This window comes from Lissotriton helveticus, chromosome 1_2, assembly GCF_964261635.1.
Source record: "Lissotriton helveticus chromosome 1_2, aLisHel1.1, whole genome shotgun sequence".
NCBI classification, from domain to species: domain Eukaryota; kingdom Metazoa; phylum Chordata; class Amphibia; order Caudata; family Salamandridae; genus Lissotriton; species Lissotriton helveticus.
In genome coordinates this window covers 144,687,002-144,713,900 of record NC_136058.1, presented here as the reverse complement: position 1 = coordinate 144,713,900, position 26,899 = coordinate 144,687,002, and the positions used below count along the sequence as shown (strand labels likewise).

Sequence of the window (26,899 nt, the reverse complement as noted above, 5' to 3'; positions counted from 1 at the left end):
ATGGCAACCAGGAATGCAGTTGTAAGAGTCAGAAGATGAAGAGGACAGTTATGAAGTGGCTCAAAGGGAGCGCACATCAGATAAGTCAGTACAAGGTTCAAGTCCCACTGAGGCATCACGAAGGGAACAGGAGGGAACATGTGTGTGATGCCTTTCAAGAATCTATTTACAACAGGGGACTTGAAAAGAGAACACTGATCAGGAAGCCTTAAGAAGGCTGAAATGGCTGAAATGGTGGAGAGATAACCCTTGATAGTGCCCAGAGCAGAGCCCTGTTGGGCAAGAGAAAGAAGGAAGAGGAGAACCTCTGAAAGGGGGGCAGATTGTGGATCCACAGCCTTTGCTGTGCACCATGCCACAAATTTGTTCCACCTGCAGGCGTATACCGATTTTGTGGAGGGGCGCCTGGCTGCCAGAATCACATCACAGACTTCAGGACGCAAGTCAAATGGCCTCGACTGTCGCCGCTCAATCTCCACGCATGTAGGTGGAGACTGGACAGGTTCGGGTGGAGGACCGTCCCCTGCTGCTGCAACAGAAGGTCCTCCTGAAGAGGCAGACGAATCGGGGGATCGACTGACATGCTGAGTAGCTTGGGATACCAGTATCTTCGTGCCCAGTACGGAGCCACAAGGATTACTTGGACCCGGTTGCGCCTCAACCTCTTCAGCACTCTGGGCAGAAGTGGTATAGGTGGAAAGGCGTACAATAGACCGCAGCTCCACTCGCGACGAAAAGCGTCTGCAAGCGAGTGCCGCCTTGGAAATTCCAACGCGCAGAACTGATGACATTGCGCGTTCTCTTCTGTGGCGAATAGATCTAACCAAGGTTCTCTCAACTGCAGAAAGAGACCTTGCGCCACGTCCGAGTTCAGACGCCATTTGTGATACATCATGCACTGGCAGCTGAGTTCGCCCGCCCTGGCGTTCAGAGAACCTGCCACGTGTTGAACCACCAGGGTGACATCCTGGTGTTCCAGCCATGTCCAGAGGCGCAGAGCCTCCTCACAAAGGGTCCACGACCCCACCCCGCCCTGTTTGTTGCAGTAAGACATGGCAATGGTGTTGTCCGTGAACACCTGCACTATACTTCCCCGGACAGAGGGAAGGAATGCCTTTAGTGCAAGCCAGATCGCCCACAGCTCCAAAAGGTTGATATGGAGCCGGGACTCCGCCGTAGACCATAGGCCTCTGATCTCCGCCTAACCCATGTGGCCCCCATCCCAGGAGGGACGCATCCGTCACCACTACGTGCTCCGGTTGGGGAAGGGAGAGGAATCTGCCGCTGACCCAATCCCGGTCCGTGAGCCACCACTGCACCTGTCTTGCAGTGCCCTCTGAGATCAGGACGTGGTCGGACAGGTTGCCCTGATGCTGTGCCCACTGGAACTTCAGGTCCCACTGTAGAGCCCGCATCCGCCACCTGGCGTGTTGCACCAGTAGGATGCAGGAGGCCATCAGCCCCAGGAGCCGCAGCGTCAACCTGACCGAAACTCAGGATAAAGGCCGAAAGATCTGAATCAGAGCCTGAATATCCCGAACCCGCTACTCGGGAGGATAAACCCGAAACTGCGCCGAGTCCAGAACCGCTCCGATGAAGAGGAGCTTCTGAAAGGGAATCAGGTGCGACTTCGGCACGTTGATGGAGAACCCCAGCAAATGCAGAAGGTCGGTCGTAGTCTGGAGGTGGTCTGGGGCGAGCCCGCCTCCAACAACCAGTCCTTGAGATAGGGGAAGACTGGGACCCCATATTTGCCCGAATGCGCTGCGACCACCGCCATCACTTCCGTGAACACCCGAGGGGCGCTGGTAAGGCCGAAGGGGAGCAGGATAAACTGAAAGTGCTCGTGGCCTACCGTGAACCGTAGCGTCGGTGGGCCGGCAGGACAGGGATATGGAAATATGCGTCCTGCAAGTCCAACGCTACCATCCAGTCTCCAGGGCCTAGGGCAGCTAGGACCTGAGCTAAAGTCAGCATCTTGAACTTCTCCTTCTGGAGGAAGCCGTTGACGCTCCGGAGGTCCAAGCTAGGGCCTCCTTTGCCCTTCTTGGGTACCAGAAAGTAGTGGGAGTAGCAACCACAACCTACTTCTGGCCCAGGAACGTGCTCAATGGCCCCCTTGGCCAAGAGGGCCATAACTTACTTCCGCAGAAGATGCAAGTGCTCCCCCGACATGCGGTGGTCCTGCGGTGGCATGGCTGGAGGGGTCGCCTCGAAGGGGAGGGAGTAGCCCCTTCGGACGATTTGCAGCACCCACCTGTCTGACGTGATGGAGCGCCAGTGGAGGAGGTGATGGCGAACCCTGACCCCCACTGGCGTCAAATGGGCCTGAAAGCTCGGACTAGGAAGGTTTTGAGGCAGATGCTGCAGGATGTGGACTGTCCTTGCCGTTGTCCCCCGGCACCGCCACGGCGGTTACCACGTCCGCGTTGAGGCTGGTTCTGCGGCATGTGGCTGGCAGGACGTGAAGGGGCACCCCTTCCTTGGCCACGAAAGGGGCGAAAGGCAGAAGTTTGCTGGCGCTGGCCCGACGAGCCCAAGGACTTGGCCGTAGCCCTGAAGCCCTTGAAATGCTCAAGCGCACTGTCCGCCTTGTCCCCAAAGAGGCGACGGCCATCGAAAGGCATGTCCATGAGCGTGGCGTGGACATCGCCCGAGAAATTGGCGGCGACCCCCCACAGTCGTGGAAATCACTAGCGAGTCCGTGGTATCCAGTCCACACCAGATAGAGTAACGTGCCACATCCCGCCCCTCCGCAAGGGCTTGGGCGAGCCGGGCCCGGACCTCCAGGCACTGTGAGCGGCGCCGGTCCGATGCCAGAACCGGACTTAAACTGGGGCCGACGTCATCCGAGGGCGGGTCGGCACCAGCGGAGGAGTCTCAAGGTCAACTGGCGTCGACCAGGATCCGGGCACGGATCCCATGGGGGCCGGCAGCGTCGGGACCAAAGTCGGCGACGGCGCCAGGGCCAAAGCACCCGACAGCGCCGGGGCCAGAGCCACCGGCCCACCAAAGCCCCCAGTCGGGTCTGCGGGGCCCAACGGAGGGAAGTGAGTCCTCATGGCAATAAGGAAGTCACTAATCTCCTCTGGCATCGCTCGCAGGCCAGGGACCGCAGGGTATGGGCCTGGAGTCGGCGCTGGCGGCTCCGACGTTGCCGCGTGGGCGGTGTCACCCGAACCCTCGGCCGCGTCGTGCGAGCAGCGAGGGGAGTCTGAAGAGCGATGTCGCCTCTTCGACTTCTTCTTTGAGTGCCTCGACTTACCGGAGGACTTGGAGCTCGACAAGTGATGACGATGACTCATTGAGCAACGACTGCGGCTTCGGGACTGGTCCCTCAACTTCCTCCTCGACCCGCCGGATTTCGAGAAGCTTGCGGGACCGATCCCGGCTAGGTTTTGAAGTCCAGGTTCGGCAGTCTGAGCACGACTTGCCGTCGTGGTTGGCCCCGAGGCAGTAGAGACACTGATGATGGGGGTCGGTCACCAACATCAGGCGGTGACAGGCGTCGCACGGCTTGAAGTCAGGCATCCCTACGGCACCAGAGGTCTAAGTCGACTCGAAAAAGAGATCCTAAACAGATCAAAAAGTTAGTCAAAAAATGACTACGAGTACTGCTCTTCCCGGATCTGCGCTAGCTGGCGCAGAAAAAAGTAGAACTGACGTCAGTGCGCGAGGGCGGCGTCTAAGTACTCCGACGACGTCATTCCGGCGATCACGACGCCAACGACAGACGCGGAGCCGCAGACGACGCCTACCGACACGCAAGGGTACTGCTGACAAAAACTTTCCGGATCCAGCCTGACCCCTGAGGATATTGTAAGGTAAGGAATCTAACACTAACCTGTTTCTTTCAGATAAGTGAGTTCTTGCAGTTAAAATATAAAAATACTAGTTAATTTTCTAAATTGATCTCAAGTTTCTTCGTGAGTATGTGCCTCTATTATTGACACTGTGTGTGTTTTCAACAAATGCATTAACACTACCCACTGTTAAGCCTAAACTGCTCGTCCACACTACAAACAAAAGAGAGCATTTGGGATTATTAATTTAAGTCCTGTGAAACAATAGGGTCAGCTGGACATTCTACATGGTATAACTCGTTTTGGTATGCTACAAGGCGGCATTGTTGACAACTGAAATCAGTAGAAGAGCTCCATATCCGTGACAACGTGTGAGGAACCTTTCTCTTCACAAAGCTTTCGAGAAGATGTTGTAGAAAGCTTTACAAACATCATGATGAGCCTTCAAAGACAATCCAGCCCGATAACGGGCTTCCATCTTAGACACAACCCATTACCAGTAGCTGCAATGCTTAAACCCTGAAGTTCCCCTGCTCACTTTGAGGACCCTTTGAACAACACACTACTTTACTTGTTCCTTAGGACGGCTATTAAATATTAGCACAAACAGTCTAGGGAGTTGTCATTTCTGGTCAGTGGCGCAAGGATTCCATGTAGGTTTTTCCTGGCACCGCCATCATGTGGAACACGTTTTCGTAGTTAAAATAGTTGCTGGGATAGCCGTAAAAAGTCTGCAAAGAAAACCAATAGCCAACAAAGGAAGCATTTCCTTTGGCACAGTGAGGCCTCTTTCAAATTCCATTTAAGAACACATTGTTTGATCACGACAAAAGGAGTAAGGTCCAATGCATGTTCCTATGCAAAAACAAAATCGATTTACACTGAAAATGTTAATGTTTTAAACACGAGATACACCAGTGCGGAAATAGGGACCCCCCATTTCGGGAACTACAACTGTGGACCTGTTCAGAAAAGCCTGCATCAGACTATGATGCTTTATTAACTGCTCAAGCTTACCTTGATGAAATGAAGTACAGTGATGGAGAATCGCTCATTACAAAAACAGCAGTACACTACCATTTCCATGAGAACAGACAGGGACCCAGGAAGTTCTCGCAATGCAAACATCACCTAAAGGAAAAAAACATAACCGAAAAGTAACCAATTTCATTTTTTGGAAAGCCTTGTAAAATAAATATTGGGCCCTAAACAGTGAACCAACTGTGAATGCAAATATTTCCAATGTAATTTTAGGATAGAGAAAAATGGGCACATGCTCGATGCCCTGTCTTTTAAAGTACTGTAATGGTGACTAACAGCCTCAAATTATATTTGGAGAAATAGCCCCACTGATCACATTCCAAGGAGATACTTATCTTTGAAAATGTGTTTATCGTGGATTTTTTGATATGGAAGTTGCTAATTTTTTAAAGGCAGTAAATCTAGGTGGGAGGCGGGCAGGTTTGGGGAAATTAACCCCATTTCTGCGATTAGATATATAAGCCAGTTGCAATTATTTCCAAAGTTACCAGGAATCATTATCCTCTCAAATCCACCCACAATCTGAAAACGGCACATTCTGTGGATTCCTGTCATTGTATTGTTTTCCCTTTTAAAAAAAAGCTAGTTCTATTACTATGTTGTCACTAGTTTAAAAAAATGACAGAAAAACTATCACACAGAAAAATGAGAGAAACACAGGGACAGTGTACTCCAATCCCTGAATCTGATGTGGTCTATCACATCCAGGAACATTGTTCCAACTTCTTTAATAAAAACCTACTCGTAGATAAATCCTGGGAACCCTCATTGCCTGGAAGAGAGAGGTAAAAATAAAAGTATCACTGACAATGCCTCTCCCAAACTGCCAATAACTAAGTGCATAGTGGAATAAAGAATTGTACGTGAACTCACTGTATTTCCTATAAGCTACTTGATTCACACCTGACAAGTAAACTGATTCCTTTCTATAGGCTGGGAAAATGTTATACATGTATCATTTAAATGAGCATCAGATTCAACCCTAGGTTATGAAAGTCACAAAATTCTCAGGACAGAGGTCGGCTTCTTACAAAGGCCCTCGCCTGTCAACTAATGAATGAATGAGCCCACACACACACAGAGCCCACACACACACACAGAGCCCACACACACACACAGAGCCCACACACACACACACTCACAGAGGCCACACACACACACACAGAGCCGCGCACACCGGGATGACAAGCAGGGAACAGAGGCAGAGAAAAACCGGGGGAACAGAGGCAGAGAAAAACCGGGATGACAAGCAGGGAACAGAGGCACAGAAAAACCGGGATGATAAGCAGGGAACAGAGGCACAGAAAATCCGGGATGACAAGCAGGGAACAGAGGCACAGATTGCATAATGAAACATTTTCCTAAGAAGGTGAAAACAAGCTGATGAGCAATTCAACAAAATGTTTGCTCAACTAACATCTGTTATGTCCTAAAAGACAATTCAGGGAAGGCAATTTCAGTTCACAGGTTTTGAACTGAATGTATTTTCAGGATAGGACAGAGTGCTTAAACGTGCTTCTATTTAACGGCATCACTTTAGGTAAATAGCAAACTTACATTTTGTATGTCCTCTGTACCTTCATCACAAGTGTTTCGTTTTAGAAGGGGAGCACCCCTTTTGCTACACATGCACGTATCTATATAGGGTATTATTTATTTATCTCGATAAAGAAGCTTATTTACAATTTAACACTAGATCAGAAATGGTGGGTCTTTCTTGCTCGCGCAGCTGGGTCAGTTTATTGACACCCCCTTACTCCGGCTTCAGAATACAATGCACCCCATTGTAGAGACGGAGCACGCTGCCTTACGTACTAAACTAACTGCCACGTTGGGACACATATATCGTTTCCACCCTATTAAAGGCGAAATTTTAAAAAGCGTTGGTCGCAAGGAAGAATGAGGAAATTCTGGATAAAAGTCACAAAAAAACAACTCTCAGCAAGCGACATTTTACAACGTTGGGCCTTTATTAAATGCATTGCTAAGTAATTATTAAATACTCTTGGTTTGCAGGATAACATCTGTGTTCCTGTTGTACTAACGCCCCAGCCCTGCACATTCTTCTCCTGTTATGCTTCTCCGTGAACAAGCTTACCTCAGAAACCAGCACTTAATTACGTAATAAATTACACACGCAGTTGCTGCAGTGAACGCACATCCCTCTTGTCGCGGCTCTCGGGATGACGCTCCTGCCCCTCGAGCCGGCGCCTAGTCACAGCGCGGCCTTTCACTGACTAGCAGGGAATCCTTAAAGCGCAGGGCCAATCCCAGCGCGGCCCAGGGAGGGGACGTCAGCGGTGCAAGGACAGAATTCCCGGCTCTGCAGCAGTGAACACGGGGGAGTTTCTAATGGTGTGACCCTTGCGCCTGCGGCGGGGATTACGGTGCCAGTGTTTTATTATGCTTCCATTCGGGTCCCAGTAAAGCGCAGGAACCGCGCTCAGCAGCCCCACAGGGAGAATTCTGATATTTTGTTCAGTCAGGACCTCGTAATCTATTACCAGCCTGAGCACTCAACACCAACCATCTTTCTCCGAGGCGAGGCAGAAATGCCTCGGAGAAAGCATAGTCTTTTTCAGATTCGGGGGGGGTGGTTTTCGTTCTCTCCTCTTCCCATTGGCTGGAAGGTAAAATTCCAGCCAATGGGAAGAGGAGAGAAAGAAAACAAGAAAGAAGCTTAAAAAAACGCCCCCAAATCCGAAAAAGACGGGGCTTGAACCGAGTGACGCCCCTTTCCTCCAATGGCTGGCCTCCGTTTAGGAAGCCAGCCAATGGAGAAGAGGGGCGGGTTCAAGCCCCCTACTAAGAAACATTAAATCTCGGAGCTCCGCCCACTGCTACGCAGTGCGACGCAGTCCTCGACCTAAAAAACAACTGGCAGCATCAACTACAATATTCAAACAGACACTCCATATCTCTTTCTTATACTCAGTGCACACCTTATATAATTGAGCACAGCTTGACATGGCCAAAGGCAATCTAACTGCTGTAAGTAACTTAAATCTCGTTTCAAATGTTTGTATTTCTCTAAATAAAGGGGCTTAGAAGCGCTTTCGATAAGAAGTGTACATGGAACAAAAAACAAGAAATGAGCAGTGGTTTGCAGTGGCACATTATTACAGGAACACCTGGGAAGTGATGGAAATCAGGTTCTTCGTGACGGACATGGCAATAAAAAATGAATGGTATTAAAAAGGAAACGAGTTAAAAGAAATCTTTGCTGAATATTCATGATGGCAGTTAAATACAGCGTAAGGACAGAGGTCAGTTTTCATTGCAGACACAAACTTCTAGACAGTCATTTTTGTAGCTCATCCTCGTGAACTTTATACTGAAAATTGAAAAACAGGTTTTTAAACAAGTCACTTGAATAATTACTAGTGCACTCAGGCCTGACAAACAACTCCGGAACCCTAAAGATGTAAATGTCTGTTTTATGTAGACTAGTCACAGAATTGCAAACGCATAATCTAGTGCCAGGCAGTCAAGATAGTGGATCTTGTGAATGCTGCCTCTGGACTTCACCACACCCTCCGCCATAGCAACAAGGGAATTACTTTGGGGAGAGGAGTTGGCCTAACGGCTAGGGCGGTGGACCTCGAATCTGAGGAACCTGGTTAGAGTCTCGTTTAACTGTTTGGTGTCTGTCTCCTATCCTTGACCGCGTCTTAGCCACGTGGGCATCCCCAACTTTAAAAATCTCCCAGCCTTCCTTGATTTTGACTGTGTTAACAGAAAGTTTGTTGTGGAAACGAGAGTGCTTAACAACACTATTTTGTAGCTATCTTAATGTTTAATGAGTAGGGACAGGGGAAGGAAGCGCCAGGTGGAGGAACAAAACTTGTCATCAACCCCTAGAGACAACTGAGTTGGTATAGTGCGCTACATATGCATAGCAATTGTAAACGGCAATAATTATTCAGTCTGGTTGGGAGTGGGCCGCTTTCCCTGTATCCGGTCTCGCTTTCCACTCCACGGTGTTTCCAGGTTCGCACACCTGCCCTTGTCCGGGTCTCGGCTTCACCCTTCGCCTCCTGACCTCTCTGCCTTTCTGCTTTCATTTCAGAGGCTTTGAGACAACAGGTGGCAGACCTCCACGCCCTGACACCCGGGAGCACCGGAGGAGAGCGCACCGGCTACTGGAGAGCTGCAAGCGCCTGGGGGACACACAACACCACCTCTTATGATTTTAAATATTGATCTGCGTTATCCATACCGCCGCCTCATTACAGGATGGCCTTCGTTAATGGGGAAACGGGCGGCTACCCTATGTACAGCCTATGCGGCGAGTTGCACGGCTCCACTCCCCGGCTGGATGGGCTGCAGGGGAGTCGGGCTGGACGCGGGTGCGGGCCATGAGGGCAGAATGCGCTACTCCTCAGTGGCCCTGGCCCCAGACGGCGCGGTGAACAATGGAGCAAGGATCCCTGCAGCCCCTGGGCCGACTCCTGCACCTCAGACCTGGGCTTCCAGATGAGCCCCCCGCCCGCGCTCACAGCCAGTGATCATTAATAGAGCTTGTTAGTTTAGTCACACATATTTGGAGCTCTTCTGAGCCCCAGTCATTGGCGACGTGCCAGTCCATGCAATTTGCCAGTCTGCCAGTAGATTGCTTAACTATTGTTGACAGTCACTGCATTCAGCTCCTGTGTTTGAAAAAACCTTTGTCGAGAATTGCTTTCAAAGGCTACGAGAAGTGTGCTCAGCTCTATATGCTTCCTCCTGTCTATATTTTACTGTTACTGAATAAAGAGGGCCCTCTTGAAATTGTTTGGACCTGCACCATGCTCCTGGACTCACAGGCTGAGGCTAGTCTCATGGAGGTGGTTTCACTGGCACTGACAGCTGAGAGACACATTCTAGCAGCAAGCAGAGTCAGGATAGGAAAAGTACAGCTTATGGTTAGCAGCATTACAACACAATAGACAATGAAAATGAAATAATTGTTCAGGTTGCTTTAATCAGACTGATGAAGGGGGTTAAATGGTGGGAATGAAATGAAGGAGAATCACTTAATCGCACCGTGCCTAAAATATGAATGTGACCTTGTGTAATGTAAACTAGTGCTAATGTAAAGTGCTCCAATACCTTTGCGTCAAGTTTCTGTTATGTAAAACTGCAACAACAAAAAATCCCATTTAATTATCGTTATACTGTATTTTTTTTAAAACCTATATTAATTTGTGTTTTAGAGATCAATCTGCCCAAAGGAGGAAACACTATACGCACAAGTTACTTACCTTCGGTAACGATATATCTGTAAGAAACAGTAGTTCGTATTAGATTCCTTACCTTAGAATATCCCCAGGCGTCAGACTGGATCCGGAAAATTTTGCGGAGCAGTACCCCTGCGCGTCGGTAGGCGTCGTCTGCGGCTCCGAGTCCGTCGTCGGCGTCGTTGGCGTGGCGCCGGGATGACGTCGTCGCAGTACTTAGACACCGCCCTCGCGCGCTGACGTCCGTTCTTATACACAGCTTTTCCGTGCCAGAAACGCAGAGCCATGATAAAAACCATCACTGGTGCCATAAAAACTAGGGCCCTGAAAGGGGATGACTTTAACCCTAGATATCGGTTCGCAGAACGGAGAGGATGGGTGGGGCGGTAAGGAATCTAATACTAACTACTGTTTCTTACAGATATATCGTTACCGAAGGTAAGTAACTTGTGCATCTGAAAGAAACAGGTTAGTATTAGATTCCTTACCTTTGAATAGATACCCCAGCAATACCAACCCCGGTGGTGGGTCTGCGAACCAATGATCACACCAGAAAGTCCTGGAGAACGGAACAGCCGAAAAAGCCATCTCTCCGGACTTGGCTGTCCAGGCAGTAGTGTTTTGCAAACGTGTGCAGCGAGGCCCATGTAGCTGCCTGACAGATGTCCTGTAAGGGGACTCCCAGACCCAGGGCAGTAGTAGCCGCCGTGGCCCGAGTGGAATGGGCACGTAGCCCCACAGAAGGCTCATTTTTAGCCAAAGAGTAACAAGCCTTGATGCACAAGACGACCCATCGAGAAATGGTCCGTTTGTGCACCGCCCGTCTCTTCTTAGCGCCCACGTAACCAACAAAGAGTTGGTCATCCACCCGGAACTGGCGTGTGCGATCCAGATAATATGAGAGCTCACGTTTTGGGTCCAGACGGTGGAGCCTCTCTTCCTCTTTCGAGGGATGCGGAGGTGGAAAGATGGTGGGCAAGGGGATGATCAGGGAGCCTTAAGAAGGCGGAAATGGCAGAGAGGTAGCCCTTTAGAGTGCCCAGAGCAGAGCCCTGCTGGGCAAGAGAAAGAAGAAAGAGGAGAACCTCTGAAAGAGGGGCAGAAAGGGGATCCACAGCCTTTGCTGTGCACCATGCCACAAATTTGTTCCACCTGCAGGCGTACACCGATTTTGTGGAGGGACACTTGACTGCCAGAATCACATTACAGACTTCAGGAGGTAAGTCAAATGGCCTCAACTGCCGCCGCTCAATCTCCACGCATGTAAGTGGAGACTGGACAGATTCGGGTGGAGGACCGCCCCCTACTGCTGCGACAGAAGGTCCTGCTGAAGAGGCAGACGAATCGGGGGGATCGACTGACATGCTGAGTAGCTCGGGATACCAGAATCTTCGTGCCCAGTCTGGAGCCACAAGGATGACTTGGGCCCGGTCGCGCCTGATCTTCAGCACTCTGGGCAGAAGTGGTATAGGCGGAAAGGTGTACAACAGACCGCAACTCCGCTTGCGACGAACAGCGTCTCTGAGCGAGTGCCGCCTTGGAAATTCCAACGCGCAGAACTGATGACATTGCGCGTTCTCTTCTGTGGCGAATAGATCTAACCAAGGCTCTCCCCACTGCTGAAAGAGGCCTTGCGCCATGTCCTAGTTCAGACGCCATTCGTGATCCATCATGCACCGACGGCTGAGTTTGTCCGCCCTGGCGTTCAGGGAACCGGCCATGTGTTGAACCACCAGGGTCACGCCCTGATGTTCCAGCCACTGCCAGAGGCGCAGAGCCTCTTGGCATAGGGCCCACGACCCCACCCCGCCCTGTTTGTTGCAGTACCACATGGTGGTGGTGTTGTCCGTGAACTGAATGTGGCTGTGGGCCTGCTAATCAGTTCCACAGCCCTGCTGTTCTCTCTCTAAATTCACACCATGTACTTTAGATACATCACCAATTGGGATTTGGGTCCTTCTTATGAGTCCCTGTACAGTGTACTATAGGTACCCAGGGCATAGGTGCACCCCAGGACTACCAGGGGCTGCAGCATATCTTTTGCCACCCCTGGCTGGCCATCCAAACTGACACAACTGGCTGATCACTCAGCTGGGGCAAGGTCGTGTAATCACCCGTTGCTTAGATATAGTATACCTCTGTCTAACCTTATATCTGGACACATATACACCTATAAGTCTCTCCTATGGCAGGCCTTAACAATCCTGAAGGCAGAGTGCTTGGTTTTATGTGAGATGGGGCTTCAGCATGAGCTGAGCCTGTCTGCAGCTTTCGGAACCATGTCCTTATAGCTGTTATATGATATAGCCGTACCATATACTCTTAAGTGCATTATGAACCTCGCGGTTAAATGCTATCTTTGGTTTGGCTTTATCAAAACATGTCGTGTAAGGTGTCATACGCTTTGGAATACTACCCCCTCGCCAGTCCTGTCGACGGGGGTAGCATTCCCCCCTTCTAGAGGGAGAAGACATGTTGTTCCTTTTAATCCCGGTTAAAGTTAACCAGAGCCTCAGCATCACAAAATGGATGCTGCTGCCACAGACACAAGTCTGACCTCCTGCTGCTGGGAGTCCTTCCAGCGAGGGAGGCTTGGACAATAGATTTCCTGCCTTGGGAGGTGCTAGCACCACCCCAGACAGGCCTTAGTGTATTGGGGCAGGGAGGGCAGAATGAAATGAGACAATGCCTGGGGCACACAAGGTGCTCCATGCATAGTCCAGTTCAAACCAGTTGCTGGGGCACTCCAGCCCCAGCTCTGGCACGAAACTGGACAAAGGGAAAGGAGTGTAACCACCCCCTTCCCTGGTCCCACCCATAGGAGGGACCTAGCAGGTAATCCAGCCCCTTTGATTGGTATAAAGGTAGGAGCTGAGTCAAGAGACTTTAGATTTATCCTGAACTGAAACTTGAAACGACACTCTGGACCTTCGACATTCTATTGCAACTAGAAGACTGAAGAATCTCCCTTGTGGTCAAGGAGTGACCACCCTGTGCAAACAGGCACCATCCAGCGATCTGCGGTTTACTTTGTCGACGATCCCGCCGGAGCCCGAGCACAGAGTCTGACACGAGCCAGACTTCTTTGACCCTGATCCACAGCCACAGCAAAGCTGAGGCCCGTGGAGGTGACGAGAGGCGTGGGACCGGCCATCTTGAATAACCTGCTCTTTGCTACTTGTGCAGCTTCTGAGGCACCCTCGAAGTTGTGCATTGGGCATTGAGAAGCCCCAGCCCCGAGCACCTCCTGCACCAACGCACAGCCCTCCACACTCCACGAGTGCCGTGTGGGGCCTGCTAGTGTTTTAGTGCTCGACGCGTCTGTCCGGTTACTTGTCCGTTGGCTAGTGGCCTCTGTGACGACGAACCTTTTAATTTAAACCGCCTGCCTGGTAATTCCCAGACCGCATTCTCGACGGCTCCCCCCGATCGGGAATCCAAGAGGTACGAACAGTATGGTAAGAAGATGTTCTCCTCACTGAGTTTGGGTTGCGGTCAGTTAACATCCGGTGCCTCTTGGGCTGTTACACCCACTCTCTGTGGGACACGGTCGCGGACGTGCTGCCACAACGTCCGGAGGAGACCCGGACTAAACTCGCCCAAGCCCTTGCGGAGGGTCGAGATGTGGCACGGTATTCCATCTGATGTGGGCTGGATACAATGGACTCGCTGGGCAGAGCGATGGCAACGACGGTGACGGTGGCTGAGGTCCGCCAACTTTTCGGCTGATGTCCAAAACACCCTTAAGGACATGCCGTTTGATGGCCGTCGCCTTTTTGGCGACAAGGCAGACAGTGCGCTTGACGCTTTAAGGACTCCAGGGCTATGGCCAAGTCCTTGGGCCTGTCGGCCCCCGCGCAAGCAAACTGCTGCCTTTCGCCCCTTTCGTGGCCAAGGAAGAGGAGCCCCCACACGTCCTGCCAGCCACGGGCTGCAGACTAACATCCAGCGTGGTGGGGGACCTGGTAACCGCCGTGGCGGTGCCCGGGGACAACGGCGAGGCCAGTCCACATCCACCCCCGCAGCATCCACCTCAAAGCCCTCCTAGTCCGAGCTTTCAGGCCCACGTGACGTCAGTGGGGGGGCAGGGTTCGCAATCACCTCCTCCACTGGCGCGACATCACATCGGACAGGTGGGTGCTGCAAATCGTCCGAAGGGGCTACTCTCTCCCCTTCGAGGCGACTGTAGGAGAGTAGGGTCTGCTTTCCTATGGTCACCCCACTTTTTGCTTTTTGCTTTACTGGTTTTCGACTTTAATGTGCTGTGGGCCTGCTAACCAGACCGACAGCCCAGCTGTTCTCTCTAAATTCATACCATGTACTTTAGGTACATCACCAATTGGTAATTGGGTCACCTTTGTGAGCCCCTGTACAGTGTACCGTAGGTACCCAGGGCATAGGTGCATCCAAGGCCTACCAGGGGCTGCAGCATATCTTATGCCACCCCTGGCTGGCCATCCAAATTGACACAACTGGCTGATCACTCAGCTGGGGCAAGGTATAGTATTCATATACCTACCATTATATATAGACACATATATACCTATAAGTCACTCCTATGGCAGGCCTTAACAATCCTGAAGGCAGAGTGTTTGGCTTTATGTGAGATGAGGCTCTAGCATGAGCTGAGCCTGTCTGCAGCTTTCGGAACCATGTCCTTATAGCTGTTCTATGATATAGCCATACCATATACTCTTAAGTGCATTATAATCCTCGCTGTTAAATGCTAACTCTGGTTTGGCTTGATCAAAACATGTCGTGTAAGGTGTCATACGCCTTGGAATACTACCCCCTCATTAGTTCTGGCGACGGGGATAGCATTCCACCATTCTAGAGAGAGAAGACATGTTGTTCCTGTTAATCCCGGTTAAAGTTAACCAGAGCCTCAGCATCACAAAATGGATGCTGCTGCCACAGACACAAGTCTGACCTCCTGCTGCTGGGAGTCCTTCCAGCGAGGGAGGCTTGGACAATAGGTTTCCTGTCTTGGGAGGTGCTAGCACCACCCCAGACAGGCCATAGTGTATTGGGGCAGGGAGGGCTGAATGAAATAAGACACTGCCTGGGGCACACAGGTGTCCCATGCATAGCCCGATTCAAACCAGTTGCTGGGGCGCCCCAGCTCTGGCGCGAAACTGGACAATGGGAAAGGGGTGTAACCACCCCCTTCCCTGGTCCCACCCATAGGAGGGACCTAGCAGGTAATCCAGCCCCTCAGATTAGTATATAGGTAGGAGCTGAGTCAAGAGACTTTAGATTTATCCTAAACTGAAACTTGTAACGAAACTCTGGACCTTCGACATTCTACTGCAACTAGAAGACTGAAGAATCTCCCTTGTGGTCAAGGAGTGACCATCCTGTGCAAACAGGCACCATCCAGCAATCTGCGGTTTACTTTGTCGACGCTCCCCTCGGAGCCTGAGCACAGAGTCTGACAAGAGCCAGACTTCCAGACTTCTTTGACCCCGATCCACAGTCCCTGCAAAGCTGAGACCCGTGGAGGCGACGAGAGACGGGGGACGGGGGACCGGCCACCTTGAAAAACCTGCTCCTTGCTACTTGTGCAGCTTCTGAGGCACCCTCGAAGTTGTGCATTGGGGATTGAGAAGCCCCAGCCCCGAGCATCATCTCCACCGAAGATCAGCCCTCCACGAGTTCTGCGTGGGGCCCTTCTGCATTTTCCTGCTCAACGTGTCTGTCCGCTTACGTGCCCGTTGGCTAGTGGCCTCTGTGACGACGAACCTTTGAATCTACACCGCCTGCCTAGTTGCTCCAGGTGGGCCCCGGCTTCCCTGCAAAGGAGAAGCCCCATAGACCTTGTTGGTCTAATCCTAAGCGAATATTAGATTCCTGCGTGGGTTGCATTTGCCAAGGCCTGTTGACTCCAATCCGGAAGCCGACGCCGCCAACAGCGAGATCCTTCATGGGACAGTCCGTATCCAGCTCCTGGTCGTCATCGACGCCTCATGGTCGACGTTGCTGAGGAGTCAAGCTTCACGACATCACCTAATTGCATCCCGACATCGCCTGGTTCCTTCCTGGTTCCTTCCTGGTCACTGGCTAGTGACCCAGACTCTGTCCCCTCTGCTTTCAGGTACTCTTCATCCTCGATCCGCCCTTGGATCCAACCGGACACTTCTCTCCTGGTCGCCTGCAGCATCTTTTTACAGGTCTCCATAGGAATCAGCGACGAAACCCGACCACTCGACACCTATGCACCCGGCTCTTGTGGGTGAGGTAACGCGGGCACTCCGGTGCTCCTGTAGGTATTGACTATCCTAGTGTCCTAGTTTTCAGTGGCTCTCTCCTAGTACATCCGGAAGTGTCCTAAAAGAACTAGTTCCTAACTCTTACGTTCCCATTGTTTCCCTATGGTAACTCACATGTGTGAATAGACACTGCACACGCATCCCGTGGGCCTCCTGCTCCCTAAATCTCGTTAGTACAGCATAGCCCCAGCGATTCCCTAGGCCCTAGGCCTATCCTGTGTTCATGGCGGGGTTCTTATACCACTATTTAAGTATATGGTTTTATGTGCCCCTAGGGCCCTACTGTATATTGTGCAACTTATTGCATGATAATTGAGTAACTTGTTATGTGCTTTAGCCTCTGACCTCATAAAGAGTCCAGAGGGGTTGTGTTTATAATAAATACATATATATTGTATATATAACCTGTGTGGTGTCATTTGGTATTCAAGGGGTTACATATGGTAAAACAGCTTGCTTCACATGCTCTCTGAAGTTTTAGCCTAAGACTGCTTTGTCCATGCTACCACTAGGATAGCTGGTCTATAAGGTTGACTTTACAACCATCACCATAAGGTTTGTTTGGACTGGTGCAAGGTGCTCACTAAAATAGTGAACATCATATACCAGGCCAACTTCTCACAAAGCCCTCACTGCGAGGGCCAGGGCTCCTGTTTGGGGGGGCCAGGCTCATGTTTGGGTGGGCCTGGCCCACCCGGCCCACCCACTAGAACCGGGCCTGTGCAAAGTGCTGGCAAATGATTTTCAACACCACTGCAAAGTGCTGGTAAATTCTGTACAGAAGACAAACATGTGCATACTTTGCGGGTAGTATAGTAGCTGTAGGCCCCCAGGCTGCCAGCCTGCCCCGGAGGCGGCTGTGGCGGGAAGTCTGTGGTGCCCCTGTTAAGGCATCGTCTTCCCTCCCTCACACTCACGGCTGTGTTTCGTGTCAGCCCTGCACCGCTGTGATTCTGTGATTTCACTAGAGGCCTAGACGTCGGTCGTGTGACCCCGCGGCATTTGATACGGTCAATCATGACCAACTAATGTCGCGGATCTCAGAGCTGGGGATCCAGGGCACAGCCCTGGCATGGCTGACCTCCTTTCTTGAAGAGCGTTCACAGAGAACACAACTGAATGACCTTGTGTCCGATTCAGGACCACTCTCGTGTGGTGTACCTCAGGGTTCGGCATTATCCCCACTCCTTTTTAATGCCTACCTCCAGCCCTTGATAGCGGCACTAAACCACCTGGAATGTCAAATTTATAACTACGCTGATGACACCCAAATAATTATTCAGATAGACAATGTCTCCTCAGCCCATTCACGCTTTCAAAACATCTTAAAATTCACGGTGAATTGGATGTCGGCTAACTCTTTGAAAATAAACCCAGACAAAACTGAGGTACTGGCCGTCACCCCAGACTCCAACCCACGGAAGGAGCTCTTCTGGCCGCAAGAGCTGGGCACACCTCCAAAACCTGCTAGGGTGGTAAAAAGCCTGGGGATTAAAATTGATGCTAAGCTTACCACGACCCAGCAAGTCTTGGCTGTGGTAGGAACCTGCACAGGTCTGTTGAGACAACTGCGCAAGCTTGCCCCTATTGTTACATTCAACACACTCCGAACTGCAGTCTCCGCTTTGATACTATCACGCCTCGACTACGGCAACTCCCTATACATTGGCCTCCCGGAGAACCTTATGTCAAGACTTCAGGTGGTTATGAATGATGCCGCAAGGCTCATTTTCAAAGCACCTAGGCGAGCACATGCATCGCCCCTCCTCAAACAGCTGCATTGGCTCCCTGTTAGACAGGGAGCTAAATTCAAGGGCCTCTGTATTGCACACAAATCCCCTCTACGGCCGAGCTCCTAACTACATCAAGGACCGCCTTGCCAAATAAACCCCCAGTAGGGCACTACGGTCCACGGATGCTAGCCTCCTGGCTTGACCAAGATTTAACCTGTCCAAGAAAGGAGGTAGAGCATTTTCATCAGCTATCCCCTCCATCTGGAACAACTTGCCGGAGAGTCTTCGGAAGGAACACGACCTCCATCCATTCAGGAAAAAATTAAAAACAGTCCTTTTTGCAGAAGCCTGGATATAATCTACCCCCCTGGCTAGGTCAAGACCTCTCTGACAGCGCTTAGAGACCTGTTGGTGATAATGCGCTCAACAAATACCAAATAACATAACATAACATAACCCCTGGCGAGGTTGTCAACCACCAGCTGGGTACACAAACATCACAATGCAAGGTGACTAATTACCTGCCCGTGTGGCGGGGCCTGTGCAGAGGATGTGCTAAGAAGCCCTTTCAAGGAAATACTTGTTTACTCGATGTGTGCATACTCGAGGGCACCAAGTGACTCGTGGCTTGTGCTGTAATTAACCTCCCAGGCTGCTGTTGACACCCTTTTGTTCGAACTCCTGTCGGGTGCTCGGGTAGAAAGGGATTCAGTTTCCACGCACCGTTCGATGTTGTTGTGTACAATGCTCTGATGTACACTAGACACGGACCCAGCTTGTATTGCTGTCTGCACAAAGATACGTTTTCAGACCTTTTGATGATGTCATGTTGTGATGCTGTGCTTTACAAGCCGGGCCCTACTCTAACCACCCTAACCCCCCCACCCACCCCACGGACGAGGGCCCTCGAGCCCCCCGGCCGATGCATGCACCCACCTACCCCTCTCTCTCTCTACCTCTTTCTACACCCCTCTCTACCCCTCTCTCTACCCCGGCTCTCTAAATCTCTACCCCTCTCTCCACACCTCTCTCTACACCTCTACCTCTCTACACCTCTACCTCTCGACACCTCCCTCTCTACAACCCTCTCTACAACCTTCTCTACAACCCTCTCCACCCCTCTCCCGCCCCACCTCTCTACACCGCTCTACACCTCTCTACACCCTTTTATATCCCTCTCTACACCTCTATACACCCATTTCTATCCCTCTCTACCTCTCTCTCTCCACCTCTCTCAAAGATGGATGCAGTGTCTATGTGGGATGTGGTGGACTAAGTGGCAGCAGGAGCCTGATAGCACTGCTTGTCCTTTATAAAAAAAAAAAAACATTGGCATTGCCAATAGGTCTTCCCTTTGGGACCTTATAAGTGTTTAGTTATCCAGTACAATATCCTTGGTGCAATAACATCAAGTGTTGCATGGCTAAACACTTATAAGGTCCCAAAGGCGAGACCTATTGGCTATGCCAATGCTTGTTCTTCATGCATCCCCAAAGGTGTCTGCTCCTCACCCCCCTTAGCTACAGGGGAAACTCCACCTTCTCTCCCACTATGAAGATTCCCCCACCCCACCCCACCCCAACCCCCAAGCCTGTAGGCAACCAACACCATGACAGGGTGTTGTTTCCTCCCAAGTTCAATGAACCCCCCACCTCCTGATGTTCTCTCTGCTATAGCCCGCAAATACAATTTGCCTAAATGCAAACAGTCAATACAACAAAACCCAAACCCAAAACTTGAGACTTGCTGTTCCAATTCCTCAGTGTTCAGCTAACACACATTTGCCCCTCTATATTCCTCAAGCACTGCTTAATCTTGTTTGCAAAATCGACTGCTGCTGCCTTAAAACTTTTAATTTTTCATATAACTTCCATAAACAGCAGCTATACAGGGGTGGAATTACCCAGTTCCAGGCAAAAGTTATAATCACCACCAGAGACAGACCCCCCCTAACTGCCTATCCTTCAAATTCTGGATATCCTTAGCAGGGGTTGTACAGTTTACAGATCTAATCTGGGCCTTGGCACCTGCTCCTGAAGTCATTAAGTCATTATAATTTGACATGTTTGAACATCATGTCCACTTCCTTGTTCTGATAACATATTGATATTAGTATTATCGAAATACCCCCTCTCTGAAGGATTGACCAGTACTTGAAAGGTAGCAATAGAATTGATGGTAACTTCAGGGATGGAATGTTGTCTAATTGAGGTAGGCGCTTGCTTTGTCGTATCGATAAGATTTATCAAGCAGGCACTATTAGTATTGGCAGCCAAGTCTTGCAAAGCATCAATAACCTCAATCTCGCACGCTGCAGAAGTATTATCAGAGCATATCATACCTTCATGTGAGCACCTCAGCTGGGGAAGGGTTAGGTACTATATTGGTTCTTGGGTTTGACGTTTCTCTTTCTTCTATCTACAGAATAAGCATCATTACCTGATCTCTGAGATGCCTGGGAAGCTGGTACACTTGCGGCCAGGGTGGATTGGCTAGCGAGGGCAATGCTGCCTTAGAGCCCCCCTTGGAAGCTGCTGTGAGATGAAGACACTTGAAGCTGACTTAGAAAGTACTCTCTTCAGTTGTTTCCCATTCTTCACTCTTCTGGCCTTGGTACCTTCAGGAGACATAGTGACATTGCGCCTCTCCTAGATGGGGCCTGTTTAGATGATGGTCTCATAACTTACCCCTGACTCGGACCGAACACCTCCCAATAGCCTCTAATATGTCTTCAAGTGCACTCAGACAATGCAGACTGTCGATGAAAACAGAAACCCCCAAACATAGGTGGCCCCAATCTCATTGAAATATCTAGCATATTCTCAACCTTTTCAAACCGGCAACAACTGCTTTAAGGAGGTATAATGGACACTAACTAAGTTGTTGCAGGCGAAAGTGGGAAAATATTTAGACATCGGTCCATTGATTGCTCTTGAGGCACGTATTGAAGGGGCTTACTGCCTCCCACTTTTCGTTCTTTAGAAGAGGCAAGCAGGGCTTAATGGACAAACTGGCCTTCCTGCTGAAGGTTACCAGAACTCACTTCATCCACATGTCCCCAAGCCGCTCACTGCTCCACCACTTTACTTTGCTCTGCTTGTTGCATCGTTTGGAGTCACACACGCAGCTTTGTTTTTACTAGATTACTGCAAACTCATGCACCGTGTAGCTGTGTGGTAATCAGAAACGGCGTGTGGACCTCTGAACTCACCTTTCCAGCCTGAAATGCCGGAGGAGAAAGAAAGTGGGGACTCATGGTCCCAGGAAGTGATGTGTTGTTGCTCACCCAGTACAGCTTCCCAGCGCCCTCAGGCCTCCCCAAAGGTATATATTCTGAATCTTCACTGTGTGTGTGTGTGTGTGTGTGTGTGTGTGTGTGTGTGTGTGTGTGTGCTTCTTGTAATAAAGACAGAGAACAGTTTAAAATGATGGAGCATCTCAGGATTTTTGACAGACTAGATATAAAAACAAAGGCTGATGCTGTGGAGCCTTGGTGGCAACTACAGAGATTTTGTACAGGAGGGATTCATCCAAGCACAACTGATGGTGTATCACACACGTATATTTTTTTGATCTCCAACCTCAACACACCTTCTCAGTTCCATGGTGGGCACTCCCCTCACGCTTTTCTGTTAACCATTGAATGGAACAAGGATACTGGCTCAAATTTGAAGAGAAAATGCTCACCTTCTGCTTAATATTGTATCTGCATCCTGCAGTCCCACACCCATTCCCTGCCTTTCTCTATGTGCATTTACTTGTATACCATGCTGTCTCACTCATAAGGACATAAGCATTCTGATCATTGTATGAAGAACCGGACCACCAAATAGGTTATGTATCTTCAGATTAGGTGTAGCTCTGTGAGAAAGAGGGACAGAGAAGGAGAGCATCCACATTAATGTGTGTTTGACAAAGGGGTACCATGCAGAAGCGCTTTCGGTCTTTAAGCCAAACTCTCACATATCCTACAATTGTCATCCAGTCTAGTTTGAAGTTGAGGGGTTTGCAAGCTTTTTGCTGCATAATATTTGCAAAACAGCAGACCTTCTGGCTGTAACGTCTGTCATATCCATTTTGCTGCCTTGTAGTTAATGGCCGCAAATTGCTAATAATCAATGGACATAGCTTTAAAGTCATGGAATAGTCAAGGTGACTGTACACGACAATATCAATCGAGGCAGTGTACAACTCATCCTTATGTCACATCAACCACTACATAGAGAGGATTTGGCATACTTTGATACAGATCCTCAGCACTATATTCCACATTTCATCTAAAGGAAGTGCCTCGTTATTTCTATAAAGTCAAATTACTAGGCCTGGGCGGTAAATTCCGTTCCGCTCGCGGAATTTGCGGAATTTTGTTTTCCGCGGAGAACGCAAAATTGCCCAAAATTCTGCGTTCTGCACTTTGCGAAACTTTTTGCTTGTTCGCATTCTCAAAATGTGTGTTCGCGAGATATTTACTACTGAGCACGCAAACAGCAATTGCGAACAGGAAAAAAGCATTGCGAACAAGCAATTCCGCGTGTTCGCGGAATTTCTGCATGTTCGCGGAGATTTCTTACCGTTTCGCCGAGTTTTGCGTAACGTGATTATGCAAATTCCGCCCACCCCTACAAATTACATCGATTACATCTGGGAATAATAATACAGGTTCAGTAACATGGGCACTTGGTGGAAGGGGTATCGGTGGTAAGGAATTTAATGTTCTGAATTTTCATCATTGAGTGCTCACTTGTGTATATCTAATAAGGAATGAGTACTTTCGAAGACCGCATCAGTAGGAAGAAACACAAACTGCTGATGTATTTTGTAACGTCCAGAGATCCGCTGGAAGAATACTTTGGGGTATTGAAGGAAGTCATAATGTAGACTAAAACTTATATATTAATTTTTTTTAAAAACAATCAAATATAACTGTTTACCTCAAGGAGGTAAGGTTTCCCCTCCGGCCTGAATAGCAAGGCTTCAACTTCTTCATGAAGGGCAAGAGGAGGATCTGGAGTGTTGATGGAAGCTGGTAGATGTTGCTTAACAGTTCCAGATGCTAAGGAGAAACACATGAACATTTACATATTTTTATATATATATAAATGCTTTACTGTTTTGCATAAACAAACAAGCAGGTATAAAAGGACCCGCAGTGATTACTGCACAAGAACATGAACAACAACAGGGGGAGTGGGGTCCTAGGGATAGTTTAATGACCCCAAAAAATGCTACAATCCCTACAATAACAGTAAACCAACAGTAAGTAGCAAAGGAGTCAGGAACAAAAATCTTACTAAGTATGAGTCATAGAGGGGATAATATTTTGTGCTGATACTGTCACAAATGAGGTATCCATTCAATGTAAACAGATTCCCATCAGTCGCCACACCGAATCCGCCCTACATCATCTGGGATCTCATTATACCAATGAGGTAGAGTGGAAAACCCACAAATGATTGACAGATCACTACAAGTTGACCTTTATCTTCTTGACTATCCAATTTTATCATCTTGAAAAACTCACTGTTTCACTCACTTTTTTCACACCCTTTTTTTGCACTGCTGCATCAGTCAGACACCCCATATGACAATTATTCTGGTTCCCCCATGATAGGTCAACTTGTAGTGATCTGTCAATCATTTGTGGGTTTTCCACTCTACCTCATTGGTATAATGAGATCCCAGATGATGTAGGGCGGATTCGGTGTGGCGACTGATGGGAATCTGTTTACATTGAATGGATACCCCATTTGTGACAAAATATTATCCCCTCTATGACTCATACTTAGTAAGATTTTTGTTCCTGACTCCTTTGCTACTTACTGTTGGTTTACTAAACAAACAAGCTACATACCTTTGGTAACAATTTATAAGGTAGAGGCACAGTCTAGCTGCAGATTCCTTAACTGAGACTATCCCCAGGCATCAGACTGGACCTGGAAAACGTTTTCCCCAGCAGTACCTCTGCACCCCGGGGGGCGGCTTCACCTGGCTCAGTCCTGACGTCGTCCACGGAAGTGACGTCAATGGAGCCATAAAAGACCCCCTCGGCGTGCCGACAAACAAGTTACTTACCTTCGGTAACAATATATCTGTAAGAAACATAAGTAGTGACAGATTCCTTACCTTAGAATTACCTCCAGGCGTCAGACTGGATCCGGAAACTTTTCGTCAGCAGTACCCCTGCACGTCAGAAGGTGGCGTCGTGCAGCTCTGCGTACGTCGCTGGCGTCGTGATCGCCGAGATGACGTCGCGGCAGCTACTTAGATGCTGCCCTCGCGCACGGACGTCAGTTCTGAACACGACTTTCCGTGCCAGAAAACACAGAGCCATGCAAGATACTGACCACTGATGACTTGAAACTAGGGCCCTGAAAGGGATGACCTTAACCCTAGAAATCAGTTCGCAGAACTGGGAGGATGGGTGAGGCTGTAAGGAATCTATCTCTACTAATGTTTCTTACAGATATATTGTTACCGAAGGTAAGTAACTTTTTCATCTGAAAGAAACACATAGTGATAGATTCCCTACCTTAGAATAGATACCCCAGCAATACCAACCCCAGAGGTGGGTCTGCCTACCAAGATCACACCAGGAGGGCCCGGAGAACAGAACAGCCAAAGAAGCCGTCTCTCCGGACTTGGCTGTCCAGGCAATAGTGCTTAGTAAAAGCACGTAGCTGCCTAACAGATGTCTTGTAAGGGGACACCACATCCCAACGCCGTAGTGGTAGCCGTCACCCTGGTGGAATGGAGGCATAGCCCCAACAGAGGTTCCTTTTTAGCCACAGCATAACAGGCTTTAATACACAGGATGACCCATCGGGAGATAATCCGCTTGTGTACAGCCCGGCCTTTCTTGGCGCAAAAGTAGCCAACAAAGAGCTGGTCATCCACCCAGAAATGTTGTGTGCGGTTCAAGTAAAGCGAGAGCGTACATTTTGGGTCCAGACAGTGGAGCCTCTCTTCCTCTCTAGAAGATGTGGAGGCGGAAAGAAGGTGGGCAGAGTGATGGTCTGCCCGATGTGAAAGGCAGTGACAACCTTAGGCAGAAAGGATGGACGTGTTCTGAGCACAACCTTGTCCGGATGGACAGATAGAAAACGTGGTTTTTGAGAAAGAGCCTGGAGCTCACTCACTCTCCGGGCAGCGGTGACGGCAACCATGAAAGCAGTCTTCAAAGTCAGTAGACGAAGAGGACAGTTGTGAAGAGGCTCAAAGGGAGCGCACATTGTGAGAAGTTGGCCTGATGCACAAGTTACTACTTGTGTAACGATATATCTGTAAGAGACATTAGTTAGTATTGAATTCCTTACCTTAGAATATTCCCAGGCGTCAGACTGGACCCGGAAATGTTTGCGTAGCAGTACCCTTGCGCGTCGGTAGGCGTCGTCTGTGGCTCCGCGTCCGTCGTCGCGCCGTGATGACGTCGTCGGAGTACTTAGACGCCTCCTCCGCGTGCTGACGTCAGTTCTTAGACACAGCTTTTCCGTACCAGAAACGCAGAGCCATGTTAAAAACCAACACTGGTGCCATTGAAACTAGGGCCCTGAAAGGGGGTAACCCTAACCCTAGATATCGGTTCGCAGAACGGGGAGGATGGGTGTGAGAAGTTGGCCTGATATATAGTGTTCACTATTCTAGTGATCACTTTGTATCATACCAAACAACCTTATTGAGATTGGTTGTAAGTCAACCTGATAGACCAGCTATCCTAGTAGCATGGACAAGAGCAGTCTTTAGGCTAAACTCTAGAGGGCGCGTTAAGCAAGCTGTTTTACCATCACATATACCCCTTGAACACCAAGTGAAAGGACACCACACAAGTTGTTATGAAAAATAAAGTATATTTATTTATAACAAGTCTACCCTGAACTCTCTATGAGTCAGGGATCTAAGCACAACACAAAACTCTTACGAAAATACTGCAAGTCGCACAATTTACACAAATGCCCGAGGGGCACGAAAAACCATATACTCTAAAAGTGGAATGCGAAATACTAGCAGGTAAGTAACACGATCCAGAGGCTTCAGGACCGCTAGGACTACCTTACTGAACCCTCAGGTTAGGAGCAGGAGGCCTAGGGAACCCGGGTGCAGAGTGGGAACTCTTACGCGGTGTAGGAGAGTAGGGTCTGCAATCCTATGATCACCCAGATTTTTGCTTTTTGCTGCACTGGTTTACGACTTTCCCTGGCTGTGGGCCTGCTAATCAGACCCACAGCCTAGCTGTTCTCTCTATCCAAATTGTACTTAGGTACTGAATTGGCACTGGGCCCTCTCCAAGTCCCTGTACCCAGGGCTGAGGTGCACCCAGAAGTCTCCCAGGGGCTGAAGCATGTATTATGCCACCCCTGGATTGACTAACTAAAACTGACACAACTGGCTGCACGACAGCTGGGGCAAGGTGGTGTACTCACCCTTTGCTTTAGATATAGTATACCTATATCTAACCCTAAAATGGACACACAGATCTCCTATCAGTCACTCCTATGGCAGGCCTTAACAATCCTGAAGGCAGAGTGCTTGGAATCGTGTGAGATGGTGCTCTGGCATGAGCTGAGCCTGTCTGCGGCTTTCGGGATCCATCCCTTAGCCGTTTCCATGATATCGCATACCATATACTCTTAAGTGCATTATAATCCTCGCGGTTATGTGCCAACTCTGGTATCGCTTTATCAAAACATGTCGAGTAAGGTGTCATACGAATTGGAATACTAACCCCTCGCCAATTCTGGCGACGGGGTTAGCATTCCACCCTTCTAGAGGGACACGACATGTATGTAACCCCTAACCCCGGTTAAAGTCAGACAGAGCCTTAGCATCCACAAAATGGA

At 49.5% G+C, this 26,899-nt stretch overlaps 1 protein-coding gene across 4 annotated transcripts in view; it reads right to left on the bottom strand.

Moving 5' to 3' along the window:
• Positions 1–26,899, bottom strand: part of USP24 (ubiquitin specific peptidase 24) — a 2,099,319-nt gene that overhangs the window by 339,697 nt on the left and 1,732,723 nt on the right. For all 4 annotated transcript variants that reach the window (XM_078670143.1, XM_078670156.1, XM_078670149.1 and 1 more), the window contains exons 59-60: positions 22,997–23,118; positions 4,821–4,934 (exon numbers count right to left, since the gene is read on the bottom strand). In XM_078670143.1, coding sequence (XP_078526269.1) covers positions 4,821–4,934; positions 22,997–23,118 — 236 coding nt within the window. The remainder of the gene's footprint in view (positions 1–4,820; positions 4,935–22,996; positions 23,119–26,899) is intronic.